Source organism: Stomoxys calcitrans, chromosome 2 (genome assembly GCF_963082655.1).
Source record: "Stomoxys calcitrans chromosome 2, idStoCalc2.1, whole genome shotgun sequence".
Lineage (NCBI taxonomy): Eukaryota > Metazoa > Arthropoda > Insecta > Diptera > Muscidae > Stomoxys > Stomoxys calcitrans.
This window is the reverse complement of record NC_081553.1, coordinates 92,393,522-92,418,782: the sequence shown is the minus strand read 5'-3', so window position 1 is coordinate 92,418,782 and position 25,261 is coordinate 92,393,522. Positions and strand designations below refer to the sequence as shown.

The window sequence follows — 25,261 nt, the reverse complement described above, 5'->3', positions numbered from 1 at the left end:
AGAAAATAGCGAACCTGCAAATTTCTACTGGGAATTTTTTTGGCAGCAGAAATTTGCAACTTTGAACATATGTTATGCAAAGGTCAGCTGTTTTATGAACAGCAGTCGTTACATGAAAATAAAAAAGCTAACGCCAAAATGGATCAAAAAGGCAGAGGTAAATAAAAAAGTATAAATTTTGTTTATTGATAATTATGAAATTTGTTTCATTTTTATTTACTTTTAATGAAGATTCATGGCAGCAGCTAGGGTTCAGGTACAGGAAACTCGACAAATGAAGTTGTAAGAAATTTAATTGGCTGAGGACAGTTGTAAGGTAATCGAATGTAGGTAGATCCAGATTCTTAAGCATCAGTGTAGAGATTCTGTCTGGAACCAGCGCTTTGCGCGACTTGGTGCCACGGATGACATTCGTAGCTTCGCGCACGGTTGTTGCTGTAGCAGTGGGTTTTACACTGTAAGACTAGACTCCATCGGGCCATCGATTGCACGGTAATTTGTGATGGCTGTCCAGCGGAACGGATATACGAATGGCTCCCCTTCTAGCTTTTGCACTCTCGGGTCAATAAATTGACGTTTTTCTTAGGACAATACCTCAAAAGTATCGCCAGAATTTTTTATTATAAAAAATCTTTTCCAAGCAAGCAAAAAAAAAACAACCAAAACGAAAATCCGCTATTTTCCTGCAAAATTTTTACTGGAAGTCGTTCGCGTACATTTGCTTGCAAATTTTTTAAAGAGAGTAAAATGGCTCTTACTCTCCTGCAAATTTTTACTCGAAAAGTGCGTGAACAGACCTATTAGCACAACAACAAAACTGTACCCCCAACGAAACAACCTTGAGTGGCAAATGCCGTAAATTGAAATGTAAAAGTGGGTTTAGAAAAAAGCTTTGTTTTACATCTTATCTTCTTCAAATGTGTTTTATATTTGTATTTTCATCTTTTTAACACTATTTTGTTTCTTATGTGTGGAATATCTGGCCAAATATGACATCCCCTCAAGATTTTAGAAAAAAATGACAGCTGTGTTATCAGGGGTGAAATTTTGATTTACAGGATAATCAGAACAAAAATAAAAAAAATGTACTCACCTGTTCGCATGACCTCACCTTATAGTGCATCCTGTTAAAATACTTGGCAATTTTGCTATTCCAGAACGTTTAATCATTGAATAAAAGTGTTGCGTTTTTCCTTTTTTTAGTTCTGTCATTCAAATTGAATGATGACACCATATAATTAAATAAACGGCGTTAGTAAGCAAAAAGATAAGTCGCTTGGCTGTGCGAGGATAGCATTTTCCTCCATACAAACTAAAGGCTGGTACTATATTCGTAACCAGGGACCGCACGATACACGTCACCTGTTTAACTGCCCGGCCAGACCCACTCGACTCAGACCCAGATCCCTGTGGACGCACCCCATCTTAGTCGCGGAGTTCCTGGGTCTTGACACTCAGCAGAATCAAGCAGACGAAAGATAGAACACAATAAACTGCTACAACAACTACAACAACTATATTCGTTTTTCAAAAATCTCAATGAAAACATAATACTTTTAAGAAAAAAAAAACGAACGTAGTATCAGCCAAGATATATTCATTTACAGGTAGTGGCAGTTCCCAACAACAAAATATATATCTATCAAAATCAGTGATTAGTGCAACTCTGATTTTATGTATGTTACTAGTTCGCGGCATTTTTCTTTGTTTGTGTGTATTATGGTTCTTAACTATAATACACACACACAACCAAAACTGGTTGACAGATAGTGCACGAGAAAAATTATACTCCGCTGTTTACGGGGGACTACCTGGTAATAATGGCATCAGCCATAAGCAAGAAAATGCGTCTAATTGGTAAATAAAACACACCTAATATTACTATTCGACTTTAAAATCGATTAGTCGACTTTTTAGTCAGTGAAAGTCGACTTCCACTTTTTTACACAAGTCGATTAGTCGATAGTCGACTTTGGAATCCCTAAGCAAATAATCAATATAGTTTAAAAATTAACTAAAGAATAAGTCAATATATAATCAATACGCGGACATATAAGCTTTTTAACAAATACTAAAAATCCTACATAGAGTAAGAGGATCTAAACGATTGGTGGGTAAAACTTGAGCTACTTCTGAATCATCGGGACCTTTGGAAATTGCTGTTTTCTTCCCCTTATCCTGTCAAAGCTTTGAGAATTTTTACTGTACATTAAACATTTATTAACATTTAAGTGCTATTACTATAGTAAGGTACAACAACATTTTATTGGGCATGGTAAATTTAATAATTAATTTTTTAATGTAGTTGGTATTTTTTTTAATTTGTTCTCTTTGTATATCCTCAAATTTTTTTTGTGTCCTGTATCTATTATCGTGCAGTCCTGCAATTTGTTGTTATTAACTTCTCCCCTAAGCATTATAAGAAAATAAATGTACGTATTGTATGTTTGTCTGGCTGTATGTGGTTTAAAAATAAATCCAGTGTCAGTTGGTAACCGATAGTAACTGCCGGTCTTGGATTAATTGCTAAGGTTTCTTGGATTTTCTTTACCTTAAGCAATTGTATGCTGTTAAAAGCCAAAGAGTTCAATATGTTATTACATGGATAAAGGGATGAGTGCTATTGAGATTTTACAGGTTTTATTTCGAAATCTCTGTGGCTTTGAGTCATCCGAAGAAGTTAGTTCAGCAAATGCAGGATAATAGTTTGTTAGATAGTTTTTAAATACACCCAGCTTTTTGATATTTCATATAGTTTTCTTATGCCTACTTTTTTATTTTATAGTTTAGTAATATATAATAAATATTCTAAACAAAAAATTCTCGTTTTATTTATGATTTCATAAAAATAAAATCCTTTTAATGCTACCAAAAAATGTTTTGTTTTTCTTTTCGAACTTGTTTTGTTTTGTCCTTCTTTTTTGCACCTTTAGCATATCTTATTGTTAGTTATTTCATATGAATGTATCTTTGAGTAAGCCACATTCAGCATCAAAGATTTAGACTTCCCTACATGGAATGTCTTGAAATCATATACAAAATGATATTTGAGCCATTGTGGTCCTACATATAGACAATCTGGTAAAGTTGCAAATTTTGCCCTTGTACATTCCATTAAGGAACAGCGGCAAACTTCTCACATATCAATGGGAGACATGCAGAGACATCTGCATTTTGGAACAACGAGGTTGATCGAGGGCTTATAATCTCTTGACATTATGATAAACGAACATTCACTTTCAACAGGATTCACTAATAGGCAATTGACGCTAGCTTCTATTGGTGTATGCTGAGCATTCCACATTGTATTGACATCTAAAGGGCTTTTTACAACGTAAGAATCCACAAACTGATCCAATCTTCAAAACGGTACCAGGTGGACTGGGTCCTTATAGACTAGATAAGACAAATACTAAGAAACAGTTGGATACATTTTGGATCTCAGACATTTTGATGACCACCATGAGACCGAGTAAGGAACTATGTGGTTGCATCGTGTTTATTATTCACCAATCGATGCACTGCTGGACGATGATGATCAGAGATTGCAGAATTACCAGTTTGAATCACAGGTCATCGCCGTCAACGATTGTCGCCCACGTCTCAGACCGACCGCTTGACCGACCAAACGGTTTCATAGTCTCTGACCACAGAACGTACGTCAACAAGGAAAAGGAAGAGTGGTCGGTCTTCACGGACAATGAAGGCAATGTATTTCGATGAAAACCAACATCTTTCGAAGTTCGCTGTGCAAAGAAGGGTTTCATCTCAATCATCACGGCAGCAGCTGTCCTCTACATCCCAGCTGGCCCAATATGTGTCATTAAACCAAATTCCCTGACCGAAGAATTCATATTAGCAGACGAAAGTGATTAGCTTCGGAAAGATGGTCGGAGCATATTGGAAGCTGCAACACAGACTTAGGCAAAATAAACAGTGGTCAATAGTTGAATCTCCCAATAACCAGCCGAAATGGCCAAAGGCCAAAGGAGAACCAAGCTGTCAAAAACTATCGGGGGAGTCATAGTGTCTGTCCCCTATCGGTGGTCGCAAAGAGGCGCTAATCCAGTAGGTTTGAGTTCATCACAGTCATCCTATGGCAGCCGGTTGTACGTACCAGATTGACCCGATGGAGTTCTTCATCGGCAATGAAGTTTGCACCGCCTCAGTGTATAACACACTGCTGCAACAACAACAATAAAGACTCCAGTAGGTTTGAGTTCATCACAGTCTGATCTCTTGAATTCGAGGAGAAGAGGTGGGCAGAAAACTAAATGAGTGGTCCATAGTCATACGTAGAGTTTAGAAACGCGAAGAGTAAAAAAGGTATGTCGATAGGGGGTGTTCTTTCGACGGTCCTGCTTAAAATCTACCTCTTCCAGCCCGAAATAGTATCATATGCGGATTACTGCTCTATCCTGTCGAAGGAATACGAAATCGATAGGCTATGCGAACGAATAAATAATTCCCCCCAGGATCCGACGTAGTTGTTTTTTTCTTTGGAGATTTAACCTGAAAATCACCCCAGTAAATCATTTGCAACACCGTTCCCTACATGGACCAGTGAGGTCTAAGAAGTGATCGAAGCCATTTTCGATGGGCAAAGTATTCTGTATGTAAATTTACTGGTACTTCACGCTACACGGATAGAAGTTCCACATATAGAGTTCTGTTTACGGCTGCCTGTCCATAACACAGTGCGGCGGACGGGCAGAAAGTTGGGCATTAAGGCAATACAACCATGGCGGTGACGGACTGTAAGATAGAGATTAATGCCTTCTTTGAATATGGCACAATTCGCATCGTTTGGTTGCTGGGCCATTGTTGAGTAAGGGCGAATGAAAGGAAAATAAGAGGCCAACACCAAGGGAAAGTAAAACGGAGATCAATATCGCCTTTGATATGACAATTTCAATGAGACGTTACAGCATTTTTTATACCAATGGCCGGCTTATGTGGCAGATTCGCACATCCAGGTTCGGGCCTGGACGCTTAAGGTGTTATATAAGACGATCAGGAGTTATGTAAGGAGCATGGAATTCCTGGTATAGACAATAAGAATGTCTTATTAGACCCACACCTCTTGGCAATAAGAATGTCTTATGACATCCACACCTCTTGGCTCCTTTAATACCTGGAAAAGGGAATATTCAAAGACCGGCATTGTCAAAGGAAATTAAAGCTATCTTCGTGACGTCGAAATCCCTTCTCTCGCCTCCCCATTCTTGCTGGAGAATTCCTAGTATTGTGATGACAATTCATTGGCTTGGACACCACGAATACGGCGAATGGCTCTCCTCCTTGCCCTGTCACTCTCGGGATGCACAATAAATTGACGGTTGAACAACCTGGCGCAACTCTTGGGATCATTTCGTCAAAAGTGTCATTCTGTCATCCTGTCTACCGTGGTTCGAAAGTGGCGAAAGTGACAACAGTAGACCACAGCTTGTCTAAACCGGTGCCTAAGTTACATTGTTCCAAGTGTTCTAGCCACAAATTCCGCTTATGTTCGTTGACTACCCTATTTATTTCCAGATTCAGCTCGCTGATTCTGGGGTTAGTGGGGTCCATACAACGAATCCCATCACGCTCGTCTGCGAGTACCACTGTCTGCGCCGGGAAATTGGGCCGCACCAGGGATATTCGACCGGCTGATATATACCGAGCTGCTGCTGCCTTAATGATGTCTTTGATTGGTATACTCTCTGAAGCCAGCCAATCGGCCTTCTTCTGATTGATAAACGGATATTCGACCGGCTGATATATACCGAGCGGCTGCTGCGTTAATGATGTTTCTGATTGGTATACTCTCTGAAGCCAGCTCAATCGGCCTTCTTCTGATTGATAAACGCCCGGCGCTCAGAAGTAGTGAAGTTTGGAGGTCGGTTGTTGGTGAGAATTATGGGGAGGTGGTCTGACCCCAAGGAGATGACGTCTTGCCAGGATACGTCACTCAGGAGATCAGGGGATGCAATGGAAATGTCTGGCGAGCTGCTGCGCCTCCTGTTAATCCTAGTGGGGGCATCCTCATTCACCGTGCAAAACGTGGAGCATCCAATCTGCTCTGCCAAAGCTATGCGCTGCTGATCGTTACCTGGGGGAGTATGCCATGACGTGTGATGTGCATAAAAGCCCCCTAGAATCAGACGATTATGGCCAGATAGTAACCCACTTATGTCGGGGTTGTAAGCTTGGTCATTAATCGGGCTACACAGCTACCAACCGGCGGTATGTATACGTTGTATAGCTCTATTTCAGAAGTAGCGGACCTGACTGCTATCCCCATGCACTCCAATTAGGGCTCACTAGCGCCAGGCGCAAGCGAGATGGGTCTATATTGCACGGAATGGTGTATCACGAAGGCCGATCCCCCACCTCGATTCCTTGAGCGATCCTTACATAGCACATTGTATCCGTGACATATGTGCAAGCTGCAGGTAATGGTCAGCTTTGTCTCCTAGATCGCGGCGACCAATATATCTTTCCGACTCATGAAATACACAATCTTATCGATCTTGCCACGGAGACCGTTGTAGTTTAGTTTAGTTAGTTTGGGCTGGGATGCTGCCGTCGCGTATATTGCCGTACCGGAGAGGTCGGGGGGGTCACATAGTCCGACGACGAGGACGTAGAAGGCGACGACGACGACGCTTGTGAGCCACTCCTACACCTCACCTACACCGACCAATGATGAAGGCGGTTCTAGCAAGCCAAAGCTTCGTATAGCGAGTTCCCTAAGGTGGAGTGATACCTCCGGCACTAACAGACTGTTGTGTATACCATAACATGGACCTTCTACATAAGCTTGTTAAATTCATGGCTGTATATATCACAGTTGGCACTCTTTCCCACATATATTTAAGTATCTGTACCCGTAGGACGAATCTTGTGTCAACATATTCATATGTGGAAGTCCGGCGTAATGACCTTTATATTGCTTTGTAGTATCCGAGACAGTTCTCCCGAATATGTCTAGTTGCAGTAGTCTTTACAGTTTCTCAGCACCCAACATAACTTCCAAAAAGTCGAGGTACCCATATCCTTGAATTAAATCTTCCAAGATAGTGTTAGTACGTTATTTTATATGTCGCTTGCACGAAAATTATGACTTCCTTGTTTGCAACGTCACAACCTTGCTTAACGCAGACTACCACTAATGACAATTTACCAATTCATTCTGGTTGTTGCTATTGTAGCCATATTTTTATGTGAAAGTGGCAATCCTCATTAAGCTTCGTAGGTGAGTAAGCTTGCTGCGTCCATAGAACCGATCGGCATGGCAACGTTGTGGCCAATGGTTATGTAAAGGAACCAATATTAGGAGTCGGTAATGAATTCGTTCGATTTATATCGTGCTTTCTCAGAGATCGAACTATACGAGTTGTTGTAGATGGGTTCTCATACATTGACCGCAGGTATGCCACAAGGCTCTGTCCTTTGCGGTTCCCTTTTTCTTATTTTCATTGACGATCTATTGGGTCAGACTTCGAATTCAGTCTACTCATTTGCCGATGACAGTAGCCTGTGTCATTCATATTCATTCGACCATAGGCTCAATCCTCTAGAAGTTGTGGATGAGACGCTCTCCCAGCATTTGTTGGCCATTTCCGAGTGGGGTAGAATGAACAGAATAGACTTTAACGCACAGAAAGCGCAGTACTGTTCCTTGTCTCACAAGTGATTCACTGGACTACAACAATCGTCGATAGCTATCGACGCTATAGATATTGAACAGTCAGATGCTCTTGATGTTCTGGGCATGAAGATACAATGTGATGTCCGTTGGTCAAAACACGTATTCGAAGTGTCGAAAGAAGCATTCAAGCTTTTGGGCTTTCTTAAGCGGTGCAAGAAATATTTCACCTCTTCGGACACAATGGACCTATGGTCTCTGAGTGAAATCGAGCATGGTTGCTTGTCGCGTGCCCTCCAACCTAATCTTGCCTACATAAATAAGAATCTGTGAAAAATTTGCAAGCGGATATCCTATTTTGTTCAGCAAGATCAATTTAGGATGTCAACACGATCAAAAATACATAGACAAGGGTCATTTTTCGATGTATTACGAAAGGAATGGCCAGCCGGCCAAAGTAAATTCTGAATTTTCATGGAACTTCTCCAAGTGATGAACCACACTTTGTGGTACCGAGTCCAACTTATACACAGTTTTCCACCAATTGAGCATTGATCTCACAGTGGCTGTGTATATTCAGTAAAATTAATTTTTTGGGTTAACTTCCCACTATTGACAGAATAAAGGCTTCTTTCCTCTGTGTGCCTTTTCCAGAATAATTTCGAAGCGAAGACTAGATCTAGGCATTCCTTTCCTTCTATAATTACTGAGAGATTCCGTCCAGAGACGGAAGTCTAAGTTTCGGTATTTTATACCTTAGAGGGAAATGCACCAGTTTTGTCTTCTCTGGGCTCGTTGGCCATCGTCCAGTCTACTGAGCGGCCTTTTTATGATTGTCGAATGAAAGTTGCCTTGGAGCAGCATCACGACTATACCAGAGGTTGGACTACTCTCTTGACATCCAATAGGATTTCGTTTATCGCCAGGATCCAGAGAATGGGCGCTAAGAAGCCTCTGTAAGGCGTTCTCCTTTTCAGTCACCTGCTGACCTTACCTTCGTCTTTGTTAATATGTTCAACTTTTCGTCGATGGACAGCATTTTTTTTACTTTTGTATGAACCCCATGTGTTTATTTACTTTTTCTCACTTTCTTTTTTTGTTGGAATGCAGCGCACAGTTTCTTTCTTTTTTAAATATCCACCAAACCTCTTGATTTCACATAACTCCCCCCCCCACCCACTACTATTTTATCTAATAAATCTAACATTACAGTATCGCAGAATGGAAGAAAGGAAATCATCTAAGTCAGATGCCAAGCATCAAAATAGTAGTGAAGGCAGAACAAAATCTTCATCCTCAAAGTCTTCGTCGTCGAGCTCGAAATCAAGCAAGTACTCAGAGCGCAGTAATAGTCGGGAAAACTCCAATTCCATGGCCATTCAAAAATACAATCCCAACATGCGTTTCATACGTAAAAGTGTGGAGACACCGGCCCGCAATGTCTCCACCAACTATTTGGAATTGGAGACAGAATTCCCTCGAGATTATGATGACAACATTGAAATGTTGTCACGGGAGGCAGAACATTTGGAGGAGCAATTCCGTACGCCTACCAGGACTAGCACCACTGATTTGTCCTTGACAACTACGGCAACGGAAACAGTGTTGCGTCCTGTAACTCCCACGCCCACACGCATTGTACGCGCCGAGGTTGTGGAGATAAACAGAAGTAAGGAACCAACAGATAGCCCGGATAAAGAATCAAAATCCAAAGGACAGAAACACTCCAAGCGTGTTGGCTTTAAGGTGGAGGAGAAGATTGAGGAGCAAACGGCAGAATGTAGTGTGGTGGCCAAGGGCACTTCAAAGTTGTCCAGCATTGAGGAGAGTGCCCAAACACAACCGTCTGAAGCAGCAATTCCGGTGGTTGAGGAACCAGAAGTGGTAACCACCATTTCTGCCCCCGAAAGTCCCCAGGCGGGAGAACAGAAACGCAGTCTGCAGCCAGCTAGCAAAACATCTTCTACAACTACACCAGCTTCGACCGCTACTACAGTTCCTGTTGCCATCACCACTAGCTCGGCCAAGGATGACGATGATGAACCTGTAGCCATGTCGCCTTGCGGCCGCTTCTTCAAGTATGACAAAGAGGTGGGTCGCGGCAGTTTTAAGACGGTCTATCGTGGTCTAGATACCGAAACTGGTGTAGCCGTAGCCTGGTGTGAATTGCTAGACAAGCAGGTGAAGAAAAGCGAGCGCAAGCGGTTTCGCGAAGAGGCCGACATGTTGAAGAAGCTGCAACATCCCAACATAGTGCGTTTCTACACGTATTGGGAATTCAGTGTGGCTCGTAAGAAGAATATAGTGCTGGTCACTGAGCTTATGCTCTCCGGCACCTTGAAGTCCTATCTGAAGCGTTTCAAGAAAATCAATCCCAAGGTCTTGAAGTCTTGGTGTCGTCAGATCCTTAAAGGCTTGCACTTCCTACACACTCGACCTCTGCCCATCATACACCGTGATTTGAAATGCGACAATATTTTCATAACTGGCACCACGGGAAGTGTTAAAATCGGTGACTTGGGTTTGGCCACGCTCAAAAATCGTTCACATGCCAAATCGGTGATTGGCACTCCGGAATTTATGGCTCCCGAGATGTACGAGGAACACTATGACGAGTCGGTTGATGTCTATGCCTTTGGCATGTGCATGTTGGAGATGGCTGTCTCAGAATATCCCTACAGCGAGTGCAAGGGTCCGGCACAGATCTATAAGAAAGTCATTTCAGGCATTAAACCAGCCGCCATGAGCAAGGTGGAGGATCCCAAGGTGAGGGAGATCATTGAAAAATGCATAGAGCTGAAAAAGGAAGATCGACCCAAATGTAAGGATTTGCTAAACTCCGAATTCTTTGAGGAAGACATAGGCATACGTGTGGAGGCCACCTCTACCGAGACGTTTCTGGAGAATCCCGATAACAATGTCATTGAGTTTCGCCTACGCTTCTTGGACCCCAAAAAACGTTCCTCCAAACACAAAGAGAATGAAGCCATACAATTTGAATATGATGTCAAAAATGATGATTGTGAACGTGTGTGCGATGACATGAAACAGGAGAACATTATCACCGAGGAAGATGCTCGTGCCATTGTACGTTTGCTCAAGGTTCAGGTATTCTCTTTGCTCAAGGAACGAGTTCAGCGACAAACTCAATTTCAATTGCAAAACGAAAAGTCACGCTTGGAAAAGATCGCCTTACAAAAGCAGCGGGAAATGTTGCCCGAAAATGTCGAAGAAGAGGAGGAAGAAGACGAGGCTGACTCTGAGGAGGATGAGGATGGCACCAAGGCTAGCCAAAAGCAGCAACACCAATCTCAAGCAGCCACACAAAACACACAGCTGGAAGATATCGCCAATCAGCAGCAAAGGCCTCAACAACAACTGCATCTCCAGACGCAACAAGTTGCCGCGCAAGAAGATGCGGTTAATGCTGCATCCGCTACAATGGTGACCTCACCCACAACGGCCCCTGCAACACAGCCACAATTCTACAATACTCAAATGGCTTTGGCCTCATCATTGAATGCCATACTGCAACAACCCTCAAGTCAAAGTTTTGCTCAGCAGCAGCAGCAACAGCAGCCGCAAGCAGCTTCTCAAACTCATCCTCCATTACAAAGTCAACAATCGCAAATGGAGTTTTCTCCGCAACAGCAGCAAACGCAGTCACAACTTGAATTTGTGGCACAACAACAGCAGCAAGGGCTTCAAACTCAAACTCAGCCTCAGACTGATATTGCTCCTCAACAAAATCAAGTTGTACAGCAGCAACAACCTCAACTGGAATATGCGAATCAAACATCACAACAACAGCAGCAGCAGCCGCAGCCTCAAATTGAATATATTAACCAACAACCACAGGCGGCTTTGCAGCAAGTGTCACAGCCCAATCAGACCATGCAACAACCCCAACATGAATTTATCACCCAACAATCACAAGCCTCATTGCAGCAGCCGCAGCAACAGACTCAGCCTCAATATGATTTCATACCCCAGCAGACTCATCAGTCCCAAAATATCCCCCAGCAGCAGCAACACCCACAAATGGAATTTGTTGCTCAGCCCACTCATCAACAACCCCAGTATAGCTATGTTCCCCAACCGACGCAAACATTACAACAATCATCTCATATTGACTATGTTTCGCAACAATCCCAGTTATCACAACCACACCAGCAACATCAGCCATTACAATCATTACAGCCATTGGGTTTAAGTAACGGCATTGAACAAGTAGCAGCACAAGTTCCTGTATCCACAGACTGCAATCAAGCAACCAACACTGGTGCCATACATGTGAGTAGACTATTTTCATTTTGTGGTAGTGTCCAAGAGTTTGAATTCAAAATGTCCATCTTCGATCTTTTGGAAAGGGGGGCGTGGGAGAAAATGCTACGACACAGTTGTCCGAAGGAATAGGTTGCAGCAACATTCCAGTTGTGTTGCTGAGTAAAAGGATGCCGGCAACATAAATGTTGCAGCAACATTGATAATATTTTTGTTTATCGAATGCACTAATTGCCTCACCAACAAGGAGAGAAACTTCCTAAATTGGATTCGGGATTAAATATGGGTAAGAAGGCACGCTGCTGGAAACCTTGGTTGCTAGAGCTTCACTCATTGAACTTAGACGTACACTATAGTAGGTTAGGTTAGGTTGAAAAGAGGTTGCAGATATTAATCCGCCCCATGCCACTATGGACATACACCTTAGCCAGTAATCGGCTTGTTGTGCGCTCTAAATACACAAAAAAAGTTACCTCGAAAAAGAAAATCTAAGTTAGGAATTCCTTGCTACTTACGAAATCTTTAATTGTTTTCCATGCCATTCCCCTAAGTTGGTTCATGTCTGTTATAGTGTCCCCACCTCCTTCTTACTTCCTTTCAGTAATAGCCTCGTCTTCTCACGATCTGGATGCCCCCGTAGGATTTTCGCCGTTCTACCAACCGTTTCGATGTTTCACAATGATACATGCGACCCGAAAGGCTTCGGGTTATCCAAGTTTATTGGCGGCAGTCCTGTGGCCTTAACCGCCAAATCATTTGCCATTTCATTCCCCCTTACTCCGTAATGGCCCGACACCCAAACGATGAGGATTTTGCCATCCCCAGAGAATGCGTTAATCTCCTTCTTACACTCCAACACTGTTCGTGATCTTACCGTCCTGGTTATTATTGCCCTTAAAGATGTTCACACTCGAAGTCCTCGCGTTAGTACCACATCACTTCATGCATTCCGTGATCGCCCGGATCTCCGCCTGCAGGACCGTTTTATGGTCATGGAGTCTAAAGCAGATCTCAGTCCCTGGGTTCTCAATGTAGACCCCCAGGCCCACTCTGTCCTCTTGCTTTGATCCATCCGGGTAACATGATCTTCCAGATGGCAATATTAGGGTTCCGTTTATACAAGACTGTGCTGCTGGCAGCAGTGCCTCGCACTCGACCTCAAGGTTCATCTCAGACATCCGATCGGAAACCTCTGCTCTTTCTTCCAGGTTTCGTATCGTCGCCTCGATTATACCGCTATTATACCATTCTCCCATCGCTTTAATAGCCGCCGTGGCTGCCTCACACTTAATCTGTATGTCATTGAGTCGGATATCTAGAATAGTCTCCAGTGCCCTAGTGGGCGTGGTCCACAACGCTCCGCCTTTGCCAAGGCAACATGTTTTCTGAACCTGTTGTATGGTCCTTTTGTTGCACTTTTTCTCCATAGCAGTCCCCCAAACTACAGAGGCGTAAATAAGTATTGGTCTAATCACGCTCCTATAGAGCTAGTGGACTATCCTCGGATTCAGGCCCCATTTCGAGCCTACAACCCGTCTACATAGTACCCAACATCTGTGAGCCTTCTCAGTACGCTCCTGAATGTGATACTTCCAATTCAGTTTCCTGTCCAAGATCACACCTAAGTATTTGACGTTGTCAGATATCGAAATCGTCTTATTGAGGAAACGTGGTGGGTTAAATTGGCCCACCTTCGTCTTCCTCGTGAACAGGTGTATTTCAGTCTTCTCTGGGTTAACATTGAGACCTCTGGGTCTAGCCCAGTCATATGCCATATGTAGGACCCATTCGGCCCTTCTGCATAGCTCGCTCGGATTTTTACCCCTTGGTAGTATTATAACATCGTCTGCATAGCAGACGAGTTCAAATCCCCCCTCAGTCAGCATCCGTAATAGGTCATTTATGGTGGTCACCCATGGGAGTTGCGATAAAATGCCCCCCTGTGGCGTGCCATGTGGCACTTTCTCCCTTATATTTATGCCATGGGACACACAAATTATCCACCTGTTCCTTAGCATATGGTTTATCCAGTGGATAATGTGTCGGTCCGCACATTGTTGAAAGCCCCCTATAATCTCATCGTCTGCTCCCTGTTCTTTAGACTGCATTGACTTTCCTGTCACTGCCCTGCCTCATGTCATCGTTTTAGGTTCTTTGCCCAGTCTAGTCTTCCGACTCTTTATAAAGTCGGTAATGGTTCCATCTTCGGGTCCCTGTTCGTTAAGCTGTATTGGATTTCCATTCCCTGTACTGCCTGATGTTTCAATACTAGGATCTTAGTCTTCCAAATCTTAAGTAAATGGGCTTCTTGGGAGTAGGTGATGGTACCATCCTCGGCTCCCTGGTCGTTGGGTTGCATAGAGACTCCTGTCGCTGCGCTGCCTAATATTTCAATATTAGGAGCTTAATCTATCCCAGTATTCCGAATCTTTAAGTCGGTGATGGGTCCGTCGTCTGGTTCTGATTACTTACTTTTCGTTATCTAGAGCGTATAACTGTCATTTGCCGGTTTAGGTGTATATCTATAGTGGCATGGGCGGATTATAATCCAAACCCTCTTCTTCATTCTAACCTAAGGCGAATAACATCACGGCCACTAGGGCTCTTTAAATCTAGGATTTTTTACCAGTCAACAATGATTGGACACGTTCCTAAGATGTTAAAAACTCGCACTTTCCTTATCCAAAGATTGACGATTTTTAGCTTCTTTTTTTCAAATTCAACTGCGTCCTTTCAAGTCGTATTTTTTTAAATGCAAATATTTTCAAACTCTTTTTAAAATTTCCTTCCAGTCTTTACAACAACAACAACAACAAACATCTCAGATTGAATATGTTACACAACAAACACCCCCCGTACAGCAGTCACATCAAACACAGCCGGAATTTATTCCCCAACAAAACCAAATGTCACAAAATGATTTTGTGGCACAATCAACACCGACATCACAACCACAATTACAACATGTGGAATGTACCACTCAGCAGCTTCAGCCTCAAACTCAGCCTGAGTTTGTTAGCCAACAGCAAACGCCTCCGGTACAACAGGTACAACAAACTCATTTGGAATTTTCCATTCAGCAAACACAGCCTCAACAAAACAACAGTCATCAATCAACTCCGCCAGCACAACAACAACAGACGCAATTGGAGTTTATGCCCACACAAATCCAGCCCCAACAACCATCTCAGATGGAGTTTATTCCCCAACAGACCCAACCATCACAAATGGACTATATGCCACAACAAACTCAATCCCAACCTCAAACATCCCAAATGGAATACCTACCACAACAAAATCAATCACAGCCATCACAAATGGAGTACATTCCACAACAAACTCAATCCCAGCAGCCCCAGATGGATTACATGCCACCACAAAGTCAGGCTAAAGTCCAAGCCCAATTGCCCCAAGTAGAATACATTTCACAACAAACCCAACCACTATCCCAGCCAACACAGATAGAATACATTCCCCAACAAACACAACCCCAAACTCAGCCATCCCAAATGGAATACATTCCACAACAATCTCAACCCCAAACTCAACCATCCCAAGTGGAGTACATTGCCCAACAAACTCAACCACCACATATGGAATACATTCCACATCAAACCCAAACTCAACAACCACAGATGGAATACATTCCCCAACAAACTCAAACTCAACCCCAATCCCAACCCCATCAAATGGAATACATTCCCCAACAAACTCAAGCTCAAACGCAACCAAATCATACTCAGCCTCAAACTCGGCCAGCTCAGATGGAATATATACCTCCACCAACTCAAAGCCAAACCCAAGTTCAACCAACCCAAGTCATGACCCAACAAACGCAATCGCAACCACAACAACCAATGGAATACCAATCGCAGCCATCGCAATCAACTCAACTGGAAATTCTTACCCAACATTCTCAAACCGCTCAACAGCCTGAATTTGTTCCTCAGACAATTTACCCCTCCCAACCAGTACAACAACAGCCTGTGAATTCGCAGATTCAATTTCCCATGCCAGTGCAACAGGTTTATCAACAACCACAGGTTACCCAAGAATCCTCCCATGAATCGTCCCCCTCGGTACAGCTTCAAGAACCGGCGTTTGAAGCAAAAGCATTAAATGGCAACAATGCCGGTGGTATTGTGACCCTTCCTCAGGTGAGTGTGGCAACTAGCACCACCATTACCAATGGCACCGTAGTAAATACGATGGAGAATAACAATCCTCCAAACTCATACCAACTACCATCAGATGCTGCAGCACGCACTGCTTCGTTTAGTGAATCTCCCATAACGGGCAATGTAGTTGCACCACTTATGCAGCAGATTGTAACTCCGGATCCAGGCTCAAATCAGCAATCCCTAGCTTCAGCAGCCTCAACAACATCAGCCACCTTTCCTACTTCGAATGATATACGCGATTCTTCGACCCTTAACGATTCCGAAACGGTTTCACGTAAAACCAGCACCGCCTCCGAGTATACCACCATATCATCGGACTATTCTCCGGAGAATACCATTACACCCAATTCGGTGTTTCCACCACGCCATCTCAGCAGCCAGCAATATTTTGAAATAGGTCAAAACAGCGATTTCCTGCTACATGAGTATCCTAATGTGAATATTATAAAGGATTCGCTGCAGGATATACGCCGAGAGGATGTGGGCAATGTCAGCAGTGATGAATGCGCCACAGAAAATTCCTCACCTCCTTATGATGTTAGGGGAAATCCACCCATGAAATCGAATACCCCTGATGGCAGTGTGGCAGGAGGAGCTCGCAAAATCTCTCGTTTTTATGTCAACCCAGTGGTCTTGCCCAGTGCTACAGCCATGGAAGAGGGCCAAGGGCAGGCAACAGGTGAAAATAAAACTCCCTCGGGATCAAGTGAGACGGGAGTGGCACCTAATGCTAATGGGACTCTGACTTCAGCACCTCTGTATGTTACGCCCTCGGGTGAAGAGGGCAGCAATGCGCCTACCCTGGCAACCAATGGTAACGCCAATCATTCCTTGGAACAGCTTAAAATTGAACTGGAGAACATTACCCATGCCCAGGCATTTGCATCGGCCATTGTGGCTTCCATAAACAGTGACCACTTGCAGCAACATAATCCCACACAACAGCAATTGACACCAATTCAACAGCAGCAGCAGCAATTGAATGTGCAAACAGATGATGATACACCTACGGGTCCCTTGAGTTCGACTCGCACCACCTCTACCTTCAATTCGAGGCGTACCTCTTTGGACAACAGTGGCTGCAATGAGTTGCAAAATGCAGTCACCCATTTGGGCGACTTTAATGATGTGAACGGAGTAACACTGCTGGCGCCCAACCAGTTGCAGACCAGTCTACAGCCCAGTCTACAGCAAAACACAATTCCCGAGACCTTTAGCCAGAGCAGCCTCAGCAGTGAGCCCATAGTGAATATTTTCGAGCGCATTGAAAAACAACAGCTCTCCAAACAGAATAGCCTGGAATCCAACACACAGTTTCCTCCACTCTCCAGTGGCAGTGTGGACTCGACCATAACCACAAACACAAATACACAGCGTCTGTGTGGTCTCAGTCAAACCAGCATAGCAGATTTGGAGAAAAAGTTGGCTGCTTTGCGCAATGTGGAGTTGACCGATGAGATGTTGGTGGAGCAGCAACAAACCGAAAACGAACTCAATGCTCGTAGGGTATCACGTTTCTGTGTTAGCCGAGTGCAAGAGGCAGCCAGCAGTGAACAGCAGCAGCAAGGAGCCAGCACTGCAGAACAAGACACTACACCCACACAGGAATTGCAACAGCCTTTTGTGGTGCCGGTGACTGTAGCTATACTCAGGCCCACCATTGATCTGCAGGCAGCCAATACATTGGCCAATAATAGCTTCAATACACCAACAGAGCTGTTATCACCATCTTCACTGACCTATCAGCCTTTGGGGGGACCCTTGACGGCGGCCAAAACCGCAGCCGCAGTAGTGCTTCCCTTGCAACAGAGCCAAGCGGCCCCGGTTTATAACATTGAACCGGCGGCTCAATTGCAGCAACAATTGCAACAACAAATACAACAACAACTACAAAGAGTAAACTCAATGCAGGTCGAAGCTGGGCAGTTTATGGCCAACTTTCCCCAAACTCAACAACTACACCAGCAGCAGCAGCAGCAACAACAGCAGCAGCCCCAAACATTGCAACAAACTGCTTTGGCCAATCATGCCGGCCAACAATTACAACAATTGCAACAACAACACATACCGCTACCCTTTGTTACACCCATACAACAACAACCAACCGCTATGCATCCCTACCCCTACATATCCCATGAACTGATCGAAAGTGCCCAACGTCTATCGCTTACATCTCAAGAGGACAATGCCATGTCGCTGGCAGCCACACATCCCAATCTCTTGCCCACAGTCATACAATCGGACATCAAACACAATTTGGACTCATTGGTCAGCCAGTTGTGTAGCACTCGTTTGGGTACCACTCAACATCAGCGTTTGCTGCTACTACGCCAACGACAATTAATCGAGGAGGATGAACTACGTCTCAAGCACTATGTGGAATATGAGAAATTCCAAAAGGCCATGCGTCAATCTTCCAGCGATATGGTACACCCTCAGCAGGCACCCATGTTGTATATACAGCCCACAACCATAAATCAACAGGGCTATATAAATCTAACCAGTGGTTTTATGCCCAACTTTGCCGGTGGTGCTGGGGGTCACTCATATCCCCAACATTTCCAACAGCACCATCAGCAACATCTGATAAATGCCAATGTTCAAACCTCGGCTATGTCTGGCTATGCGGTGATGATCAATCCTCAATTAGCTGCAACTGCTCCCATACAGCAACAGCCTCAAGCGCAGCAGCAGCACCAACAGCAATTCCCTCAGTACACAATTGTTGGTAATATGGGAGCTATGCCAAATCAGCATACACCTCCACCAAATGCAACGGCCACAGGTCAAACGCCAATGTCCAAGCAGACCAACCTGTCGGGCACACCACTTCAGAATGGCATCATATTTGGGCAAGAATAGGACATGCCTAAACAAGATGTTAATGCGGATGTATGTGGATTGCCATTTTTTTGCTGGAAAGGCAACTGGAATCGAAGTCATATAATGAAGGAATAATCCTATAAAAAAGGGAAGGAAAGAAGCCCAAGGCATGCCCTTATTAGCCAGAATTGGTAAAACTGAAAGGTTATGCCGAAACCTAAGCAATGGTTGGTTGGTTATGTTGAACGTTAACATCATCCCAGTAACTCTTGTTGTTATCAAATGTTTTTTTTTTATTGTTGTTAAATCTGGAAACTTCCAAAACATTAGCATTAAGGTAAGCTTATGCCATCACATGCATCTTCTCTGTTTCGGAAAATTTGATGCAGAGTAAAACGTCTTGGAGAAGATAAGCAACGAACTATGATCAAATCATCATGAACTAACTCACACTGAACCGCTCTGCCTACAGAGCTTTAAAGAAACTGTGAAACTCACTACTAGGATATATATATACAGCACTAGATATATAGAAGCAACAATATCAATATGCGCTCTCACGCTTGGAACCCTAGAGATATTAAGTTGCTGCAAATATTCGCTATACGGTATATGGGACATTGTTATCCATTTATAATCTATCTATCAAGGTATTTACCATTATGGTTTTTGGGTCTACCTTCGATTTATCAAAGGCACTGAGAAGATAATTATTGAGGACATACTTACGACATTGTCAAATGGACCACCACTTTGGGACCGCTTTCATATAATTCAGGTTTGGGTATTATGGAAACTATGACAAAGTCATTTCAAATATTCCATAATTAGACAACTGCTTTGTTTAAACTCAGCTACATCTAGTCCAGCGATGGCCAGCCCTTTACGGTGCGCTGATGGCAAGTCACATGCATTCTTATGCTCTTTGTTTCAGCTGTTGTTGAGACAGCAACGAATGTACATGCGCAGGGGTATACTCATCATTTTTCTGGTTTTACTTCAAACACTGATTTATCCAAATATGGGATCGTCGTGTGTGTTACCTGATCGTCCATTTTGTTCATCTTCGGAGAAGCACATCCCGGAGTGCATTCTCCGTATGCTATTGGTACGTGTCCTTGCGAATGTACATGCACAGGGGTATACGCATCATTTTTCTGGTTTCACTTCAAACATTGATTTATCCAAATATGGGATCGTCGTGTGTGTTACCTGTTCGTCCATTTTGTTCATCCTCGGAGAAGCACTTCCCGGAGTGCCTTTTCCGTATGCTACTGCTACAGAACAGAACAGAATTTTTTAGTGGTTGTTATTTTTTACTAATGCTGGCGACATTTGTAAAGTATTATGCCATTATTCAAGTTTTTTTTTTGCCTGTTAGGGCGAAGATCATTAAATTTTACAATCTCTGTTTGTTTCTCTTTCGAGACGAGCTCAATGATCGGAGATGAAAATGGAAAAGGAAAGCCAAAGATAGCAACACACACCAACCAATCTGTGACGGGTTTCGTCTTTGGTTAGAAGACTTTTCAACCAAATTAGGTGTGATGGCTTCAAGGGCCGTGCGTTGGTATGTTGTATATGAATCGTAATAATAGCGAAAACGCATCTTTGATACAATTACCACATTAACCACGCTCGACAATCCTGTATATTAGCTGTACTTTTCCCAATGCATGTATTTTTGTGTAATGACAGACATTCTTTCTGTGAAAAATTGCACTTCTTCCGTACTACACATGATTTTGGACATCTGTTGGAAGTTGTATTGATGGCAATGGCTCTCACTGCTGTTCCGAGGTTCGAATCCCGGACGGGCTCTGCCGAATTTTTAATTTTTCAAGTTTTTTGCCTGTTAGAGCGAATATAATTAAATTTTACAATCTTTGTTTGTTTCTCTTTCGATACGAGCTCAATAATCGGATATGCAAATGGAAAAGGAAAGCCATGTACAACTTCTCTGCGTAGAGGTGTCACTCAGCAGTAAGTCGTTTGGATTAGGCTATAAGGATAGGGTTAATATTTAAATTGCACAGTACTAACAGATATGAGAGAATCCGCATCTACCTTCAATAAGAGGGAGGTGACAAGACAAGATTGTGGACTAGGAGGAGATAAATTGTCGCTTCGATCCAGCAGGCGAGGCCAAGTTACACCTGATTGTTAAAGTTGCTATGGTTACAATATGCTTGGTTCCTGGAGATTTTAATGCACATTTTCTCCTAGCAACGACCAAAGGGCCTACGATTTGGCATAACAGATAATCGCCCTCAAATTTATGGTCAGCGAAATAACGAAGCGTCCCTAGGCTTCGTTGGTAGTCAGCTCGATATACCAGTGAGGAGGTCGTATGTTCTATACCTACCAGAGGCTTTGGTATATCGCTACCGTAGTACCACAATGGCCTATAAGTTGTCTAAATGGATCTGTAGCTTGGAGGCCACCATAGCGCAGTGGTTAGCATGTTCGCCTATGACTCTGAACGCCTGGGTTCGAATACTGGTGAGAACATCAGAAAACATTTTCAACGGTGGTGATAACCAATCCTAATGTTGGCGACATTTGTGAGGTACTGTTCCATTCGGTATTACAGCCATGTATAAACTTCTCCACAAAGAGGTGTCGTAGAGGTGGGGCGAGTGCCCTTATCATTGAGCTTAAACTTGAATCGCACAGCACTCATTGATATGTTAAAAGTTTGCCTCTATTCCTTAATGGAATGTTAATGGGCAAAATTTTTTATTTGAGTCTGTAACTGGCCGCCCAACCTAACGTAAACCAGCCTGTCATTTTATAGGAATCAGATCTTTTTCCCATTATTTTATTATTTTACTGAACTTCATAACCTCTGACTTTGGAGAATCCATTCCAATCGGTCCTTGGTGGACCTACACACCTCTTAAGAAGTTGCTGCTGACAGGAAATTCCAAAGCAGCATAAACACCATAACTGCATGCTTTTTTCCGTTGCACAGTGGGATAGAATCGAAAAAAAAATTAAAAAATCTGTCTGTTGAGAACGGGTAGAGATAATATCTTAAAATTTGGAATGGTCAGAACTAAGGTTTTGGGACCTCTTGGCCCTTAAAGTTGGTCGCCTTAAAATTGGTGCAAGATGCCAAATATTTTTAATGGTCCTATTTCCAAAAAAAAAAAACAAATTTTGCTGGATAGTTTTCAAATCCACCACAAACCAGTAAAAAGGCATTAAGTTCGGTCGGCCGAACTTTTAATACCCACCACCTCGAATATTCATTATTTTTGAACTCGTAGCAATTGAAAATTGGAATGGTCAGAACTAAGGTTCCGGCGCCTCTTCGCCCTTAAAATTGGTTCGGGATGCAAAATTATTATTAGTGGTCCGATTTCCCGAAAAAAAAAAATACTGGATAGTGTTCAAATCGATCACAAACAAGTAAAAAAAGCATTAAGTTCGGCCGGGCCGAACTCCCATCCTCAATCCATTTTCCCATCGCCTTAAGTCTCATAACCGCAGTGGCTGCCTCAATGGGTCGGATAGCTAGAATAGACTCCAGTGGTATAGTGGGCGTGGTCCTCATCGCTCCTTATGTTGCACTTTTTCTCCATAGCAGTCCACCAAACCATAGGGTTGCTCCCCCTATTCTCCATAGCAGTCCACCAAACCATAGGGTCGCTCCCCCTATTGTCCATAGCAGTCCACCAAACCATAGGGTCGTTCCGCCTATGCCAAGATAACATGTTCGCTGAACCTGTTGTATGGTCCTTATTTTGCCCTTTTTCTCCATAGCAGTCCACCAAACCATAGGGTCTTCTGAGCCGTAAGTAAGTATTGGTCTAATCACTCTTCTGTAGAGCCAGTGGACTATCCTCGGATTCAGGCCCCTTTTTGAGCCTATGACCCGTCTACATAGTGACCAACATCTGTGAGCCTTCGCAGTACGCTCCTGAATGTGACACTACCATTTAATTTTTCTGTTCAAGATCACACCTAAGTATTTGACCTTATTAGATATTGAAATCGTCTTATTGGGGAAACGTGGTGCATTAAATTGGCTCACCTTCGTCTTCCTCGTGAACAGGCATATTTCAGTCTTCCCTGGGTTAACATTGAAACCTCTGGGTCTAGCCTAGTCATATGCCTTATGTCAGACCCTTTCGGCCCTGCTGCATAGCTCGTTCGGATCCTTACCTCTTAAAAGTATAACATCGTCTGCGTAGCAGATGGGTTCAAATCCCTCCTCAGTCAGCATCCGTAATAGGTTATTTATGGTGGTCACCTATTACGGATGCTGACTGAGGAGGAGGAGCAGCTTGATGTAGCTCATATATATTTGATAAAGTCATTCAAAGAACTTGACAACTGCGATCGATTGTGGAGGGTATATAAGATTCGGCCCGGCCGAACTTAGCACGCTTTTACTTGTTATTCCTATTTCTGTCGCAGTTCTGCGATGTTTGCTACTCACCTATAACACTGGTCAACAAGAAATTTGTTTTGCTGATTTTTGTTCTTGTTTCTATATTTAATTGGAGCATTATTTCCATGCCCTCCAAGTTTTTCTCTAACAGCTTTTGTTTTTGAGATATAGCCATAATATATGATTTTATCCATATTTTCCTTTTTCTTTTTTTGAAACAAAGACAATTTTGTTGTTATCGAAGAGGATATGTATTCGCAAAGACGATGTAATGTACTTAATCTAAATAACTTTTGCTATATTTGTGGATAAAAAATTTTTTGTACAATATAAATAACTTAATTTGAGACTTTGTCAAAACTGTGTATCAGCAGTAGAACAACGTTACCAGGTATTCTCCTACAAAATGAAAATTTTGCCCATGAGCATTCCAATAAGGAACAGGAGCAAACTTCTCACATATCAATGAGTGCAGTCCGATTCAAGTTTAAGCTCAATGATAAGGGGCCTCCTTTTTATAGCCGAGTCCGAACGGCGTGCCGCAGTGCGACACCTCTTTGGCAAGAAGTTTTACATGGCATAGTACCTAACAAATGTTGCCAGCATTAGGAGGGGAAAACCACCGCTGAAAATTTTTTCTGACGGTCTCGGCAGGATTCGAACCCAGGTGTTCAGCGTCATCGGCTGGCATGCTAACCTCTGCGCTACCGTGGCCTCCATAGGAGAAAATCTCCAATTGTATCTCATAAATGCTGGGTATGTCAGTGGTTATGGTCCAGTGGAAGAATAGATGTCATATAGCTGGCGATAAGATTTGCAAATACATAATTGCAATGGAATTTTGCCCATGAGCATTCCACTAAGGAACAGGAGCAAACTTCTCACACATCAATGAGTGCAGTTCGATTCAAGTTCCTTTTTATAGCCGAGTCCGAACGGCGCGCCGCTGTGCGACTCCTTTTTGGAGAAAAGTTTTGCATGGTATAGTACCTCACAAATTTTGCAGCAACGGCAATGGAGGGAGGGGAAAACCACCGCTGACATTTTTTTTTTCTGATGGTGTCGCCAGGATTCGAAACCAGGCGTTCAGCGTCATAGGTGGGCATGCTAACCTCGGCGCTACGGTGGCCTCCGCAAATGCAGAAATACATAATTATTGGGTTGCCCAAAAAGTAATTGCGGATTTTTCATATAGTCGGCGTTGAAAAATTTTTTCACAGCTTGTGACTCTGTAGTTCCATTCTTTCTTCTGTCAGTTATCAGCTGTTACTTTTAGCTTGCTTTAGAAAAAAAGTGTAAAAAAAAGTATATTTGATTAAAGTTCATTCTAAGTTTTATTAAAAATGCATTTACTTTCTTTTAAAAAATCCGCAATTACTTTTTGGGCAACCAATATTTGTCGAATATTTTTGATGTGGAACATAAGTGACCAAGGTGGCGTATGATGCATGGTGTAAGTGGGTATAATTTTCAAATAGTAATCATACGCACCAATGTTTCATAAAGAAATGATTGTAAATGGTTGGTGATTTGTGGCGGATCTCCCCAAATCAAACGTATTGATGTCAACTTTCCACTAAGGAGTTCACGACTTGTCCGGATGGTATAATTCTACTCCACTAAAGTACTGCTGATATGCAATTTTGACAAAGCGCGGTACACATTTTTCAAATTTTTCAAAAATATATTCACCACAAATATTGCAAAAACTGTTTAACGAAATTAATATCGAAAACCAACAACAAAATTGTTTGTTTTAAGGGTCCCAAAGAGGAAAATTAAGATATAAATTGTAAACAAACTATGTTGAAGCTGTTACAAACTATCTTGAAAGTCTATTGCATTATGACATTAGTCATGTCGAAGGATCTCATATAAACAATTTTAATTACTAAGTTAAAAGAATTCTGTATATTTATATTAATTTATGTTTTTTAATAA

At 42.8% G+C, this 25,261-nt stretch overlaps 1 protein-coding gene across 2 annotated transcripts; it reads left to right on the top strand.

Annotated features, from left to right (window-relative positions):
• The first annotated feature begins 1,966 nt into the window (after nucleotides 1–1,966).
• Nucleotides 1,967–24,149, top strand: LOC106089260 (uncharacterized). 2 transcript variants are annotated; one of them, XM_013255084.2, is made up of 3 exons: nucleotides 1,967–2,250; nucleotides 8,846–11,926; nucleotides 14,710–24,149. In XM_013255084.2, exons 2-3 carry the CDS (start codon nucleotides 8,855–8,857, stop codon nucleotides 18,958–18,960), a joined length of 7,323 nt encoding a protein of 2,440 aa, XP_013110538.2. In that variant the 5' UTR covers nucleotides 1,967–2,250; nucleotides 8,846–8,854; the 3' UTR covers nucleotides 18,961–24,149. The 2 variants fall into 2 exon arrangements, with proteins under 2 accessions (XP_013110538.2, XP_013110530.2); XM_013255076.2 differs by having other exon boundaries at nucleotides 1,967–2,275.
• Nucleotides 24,150–25,261: the final 1,112 nt, after the last annotated feature.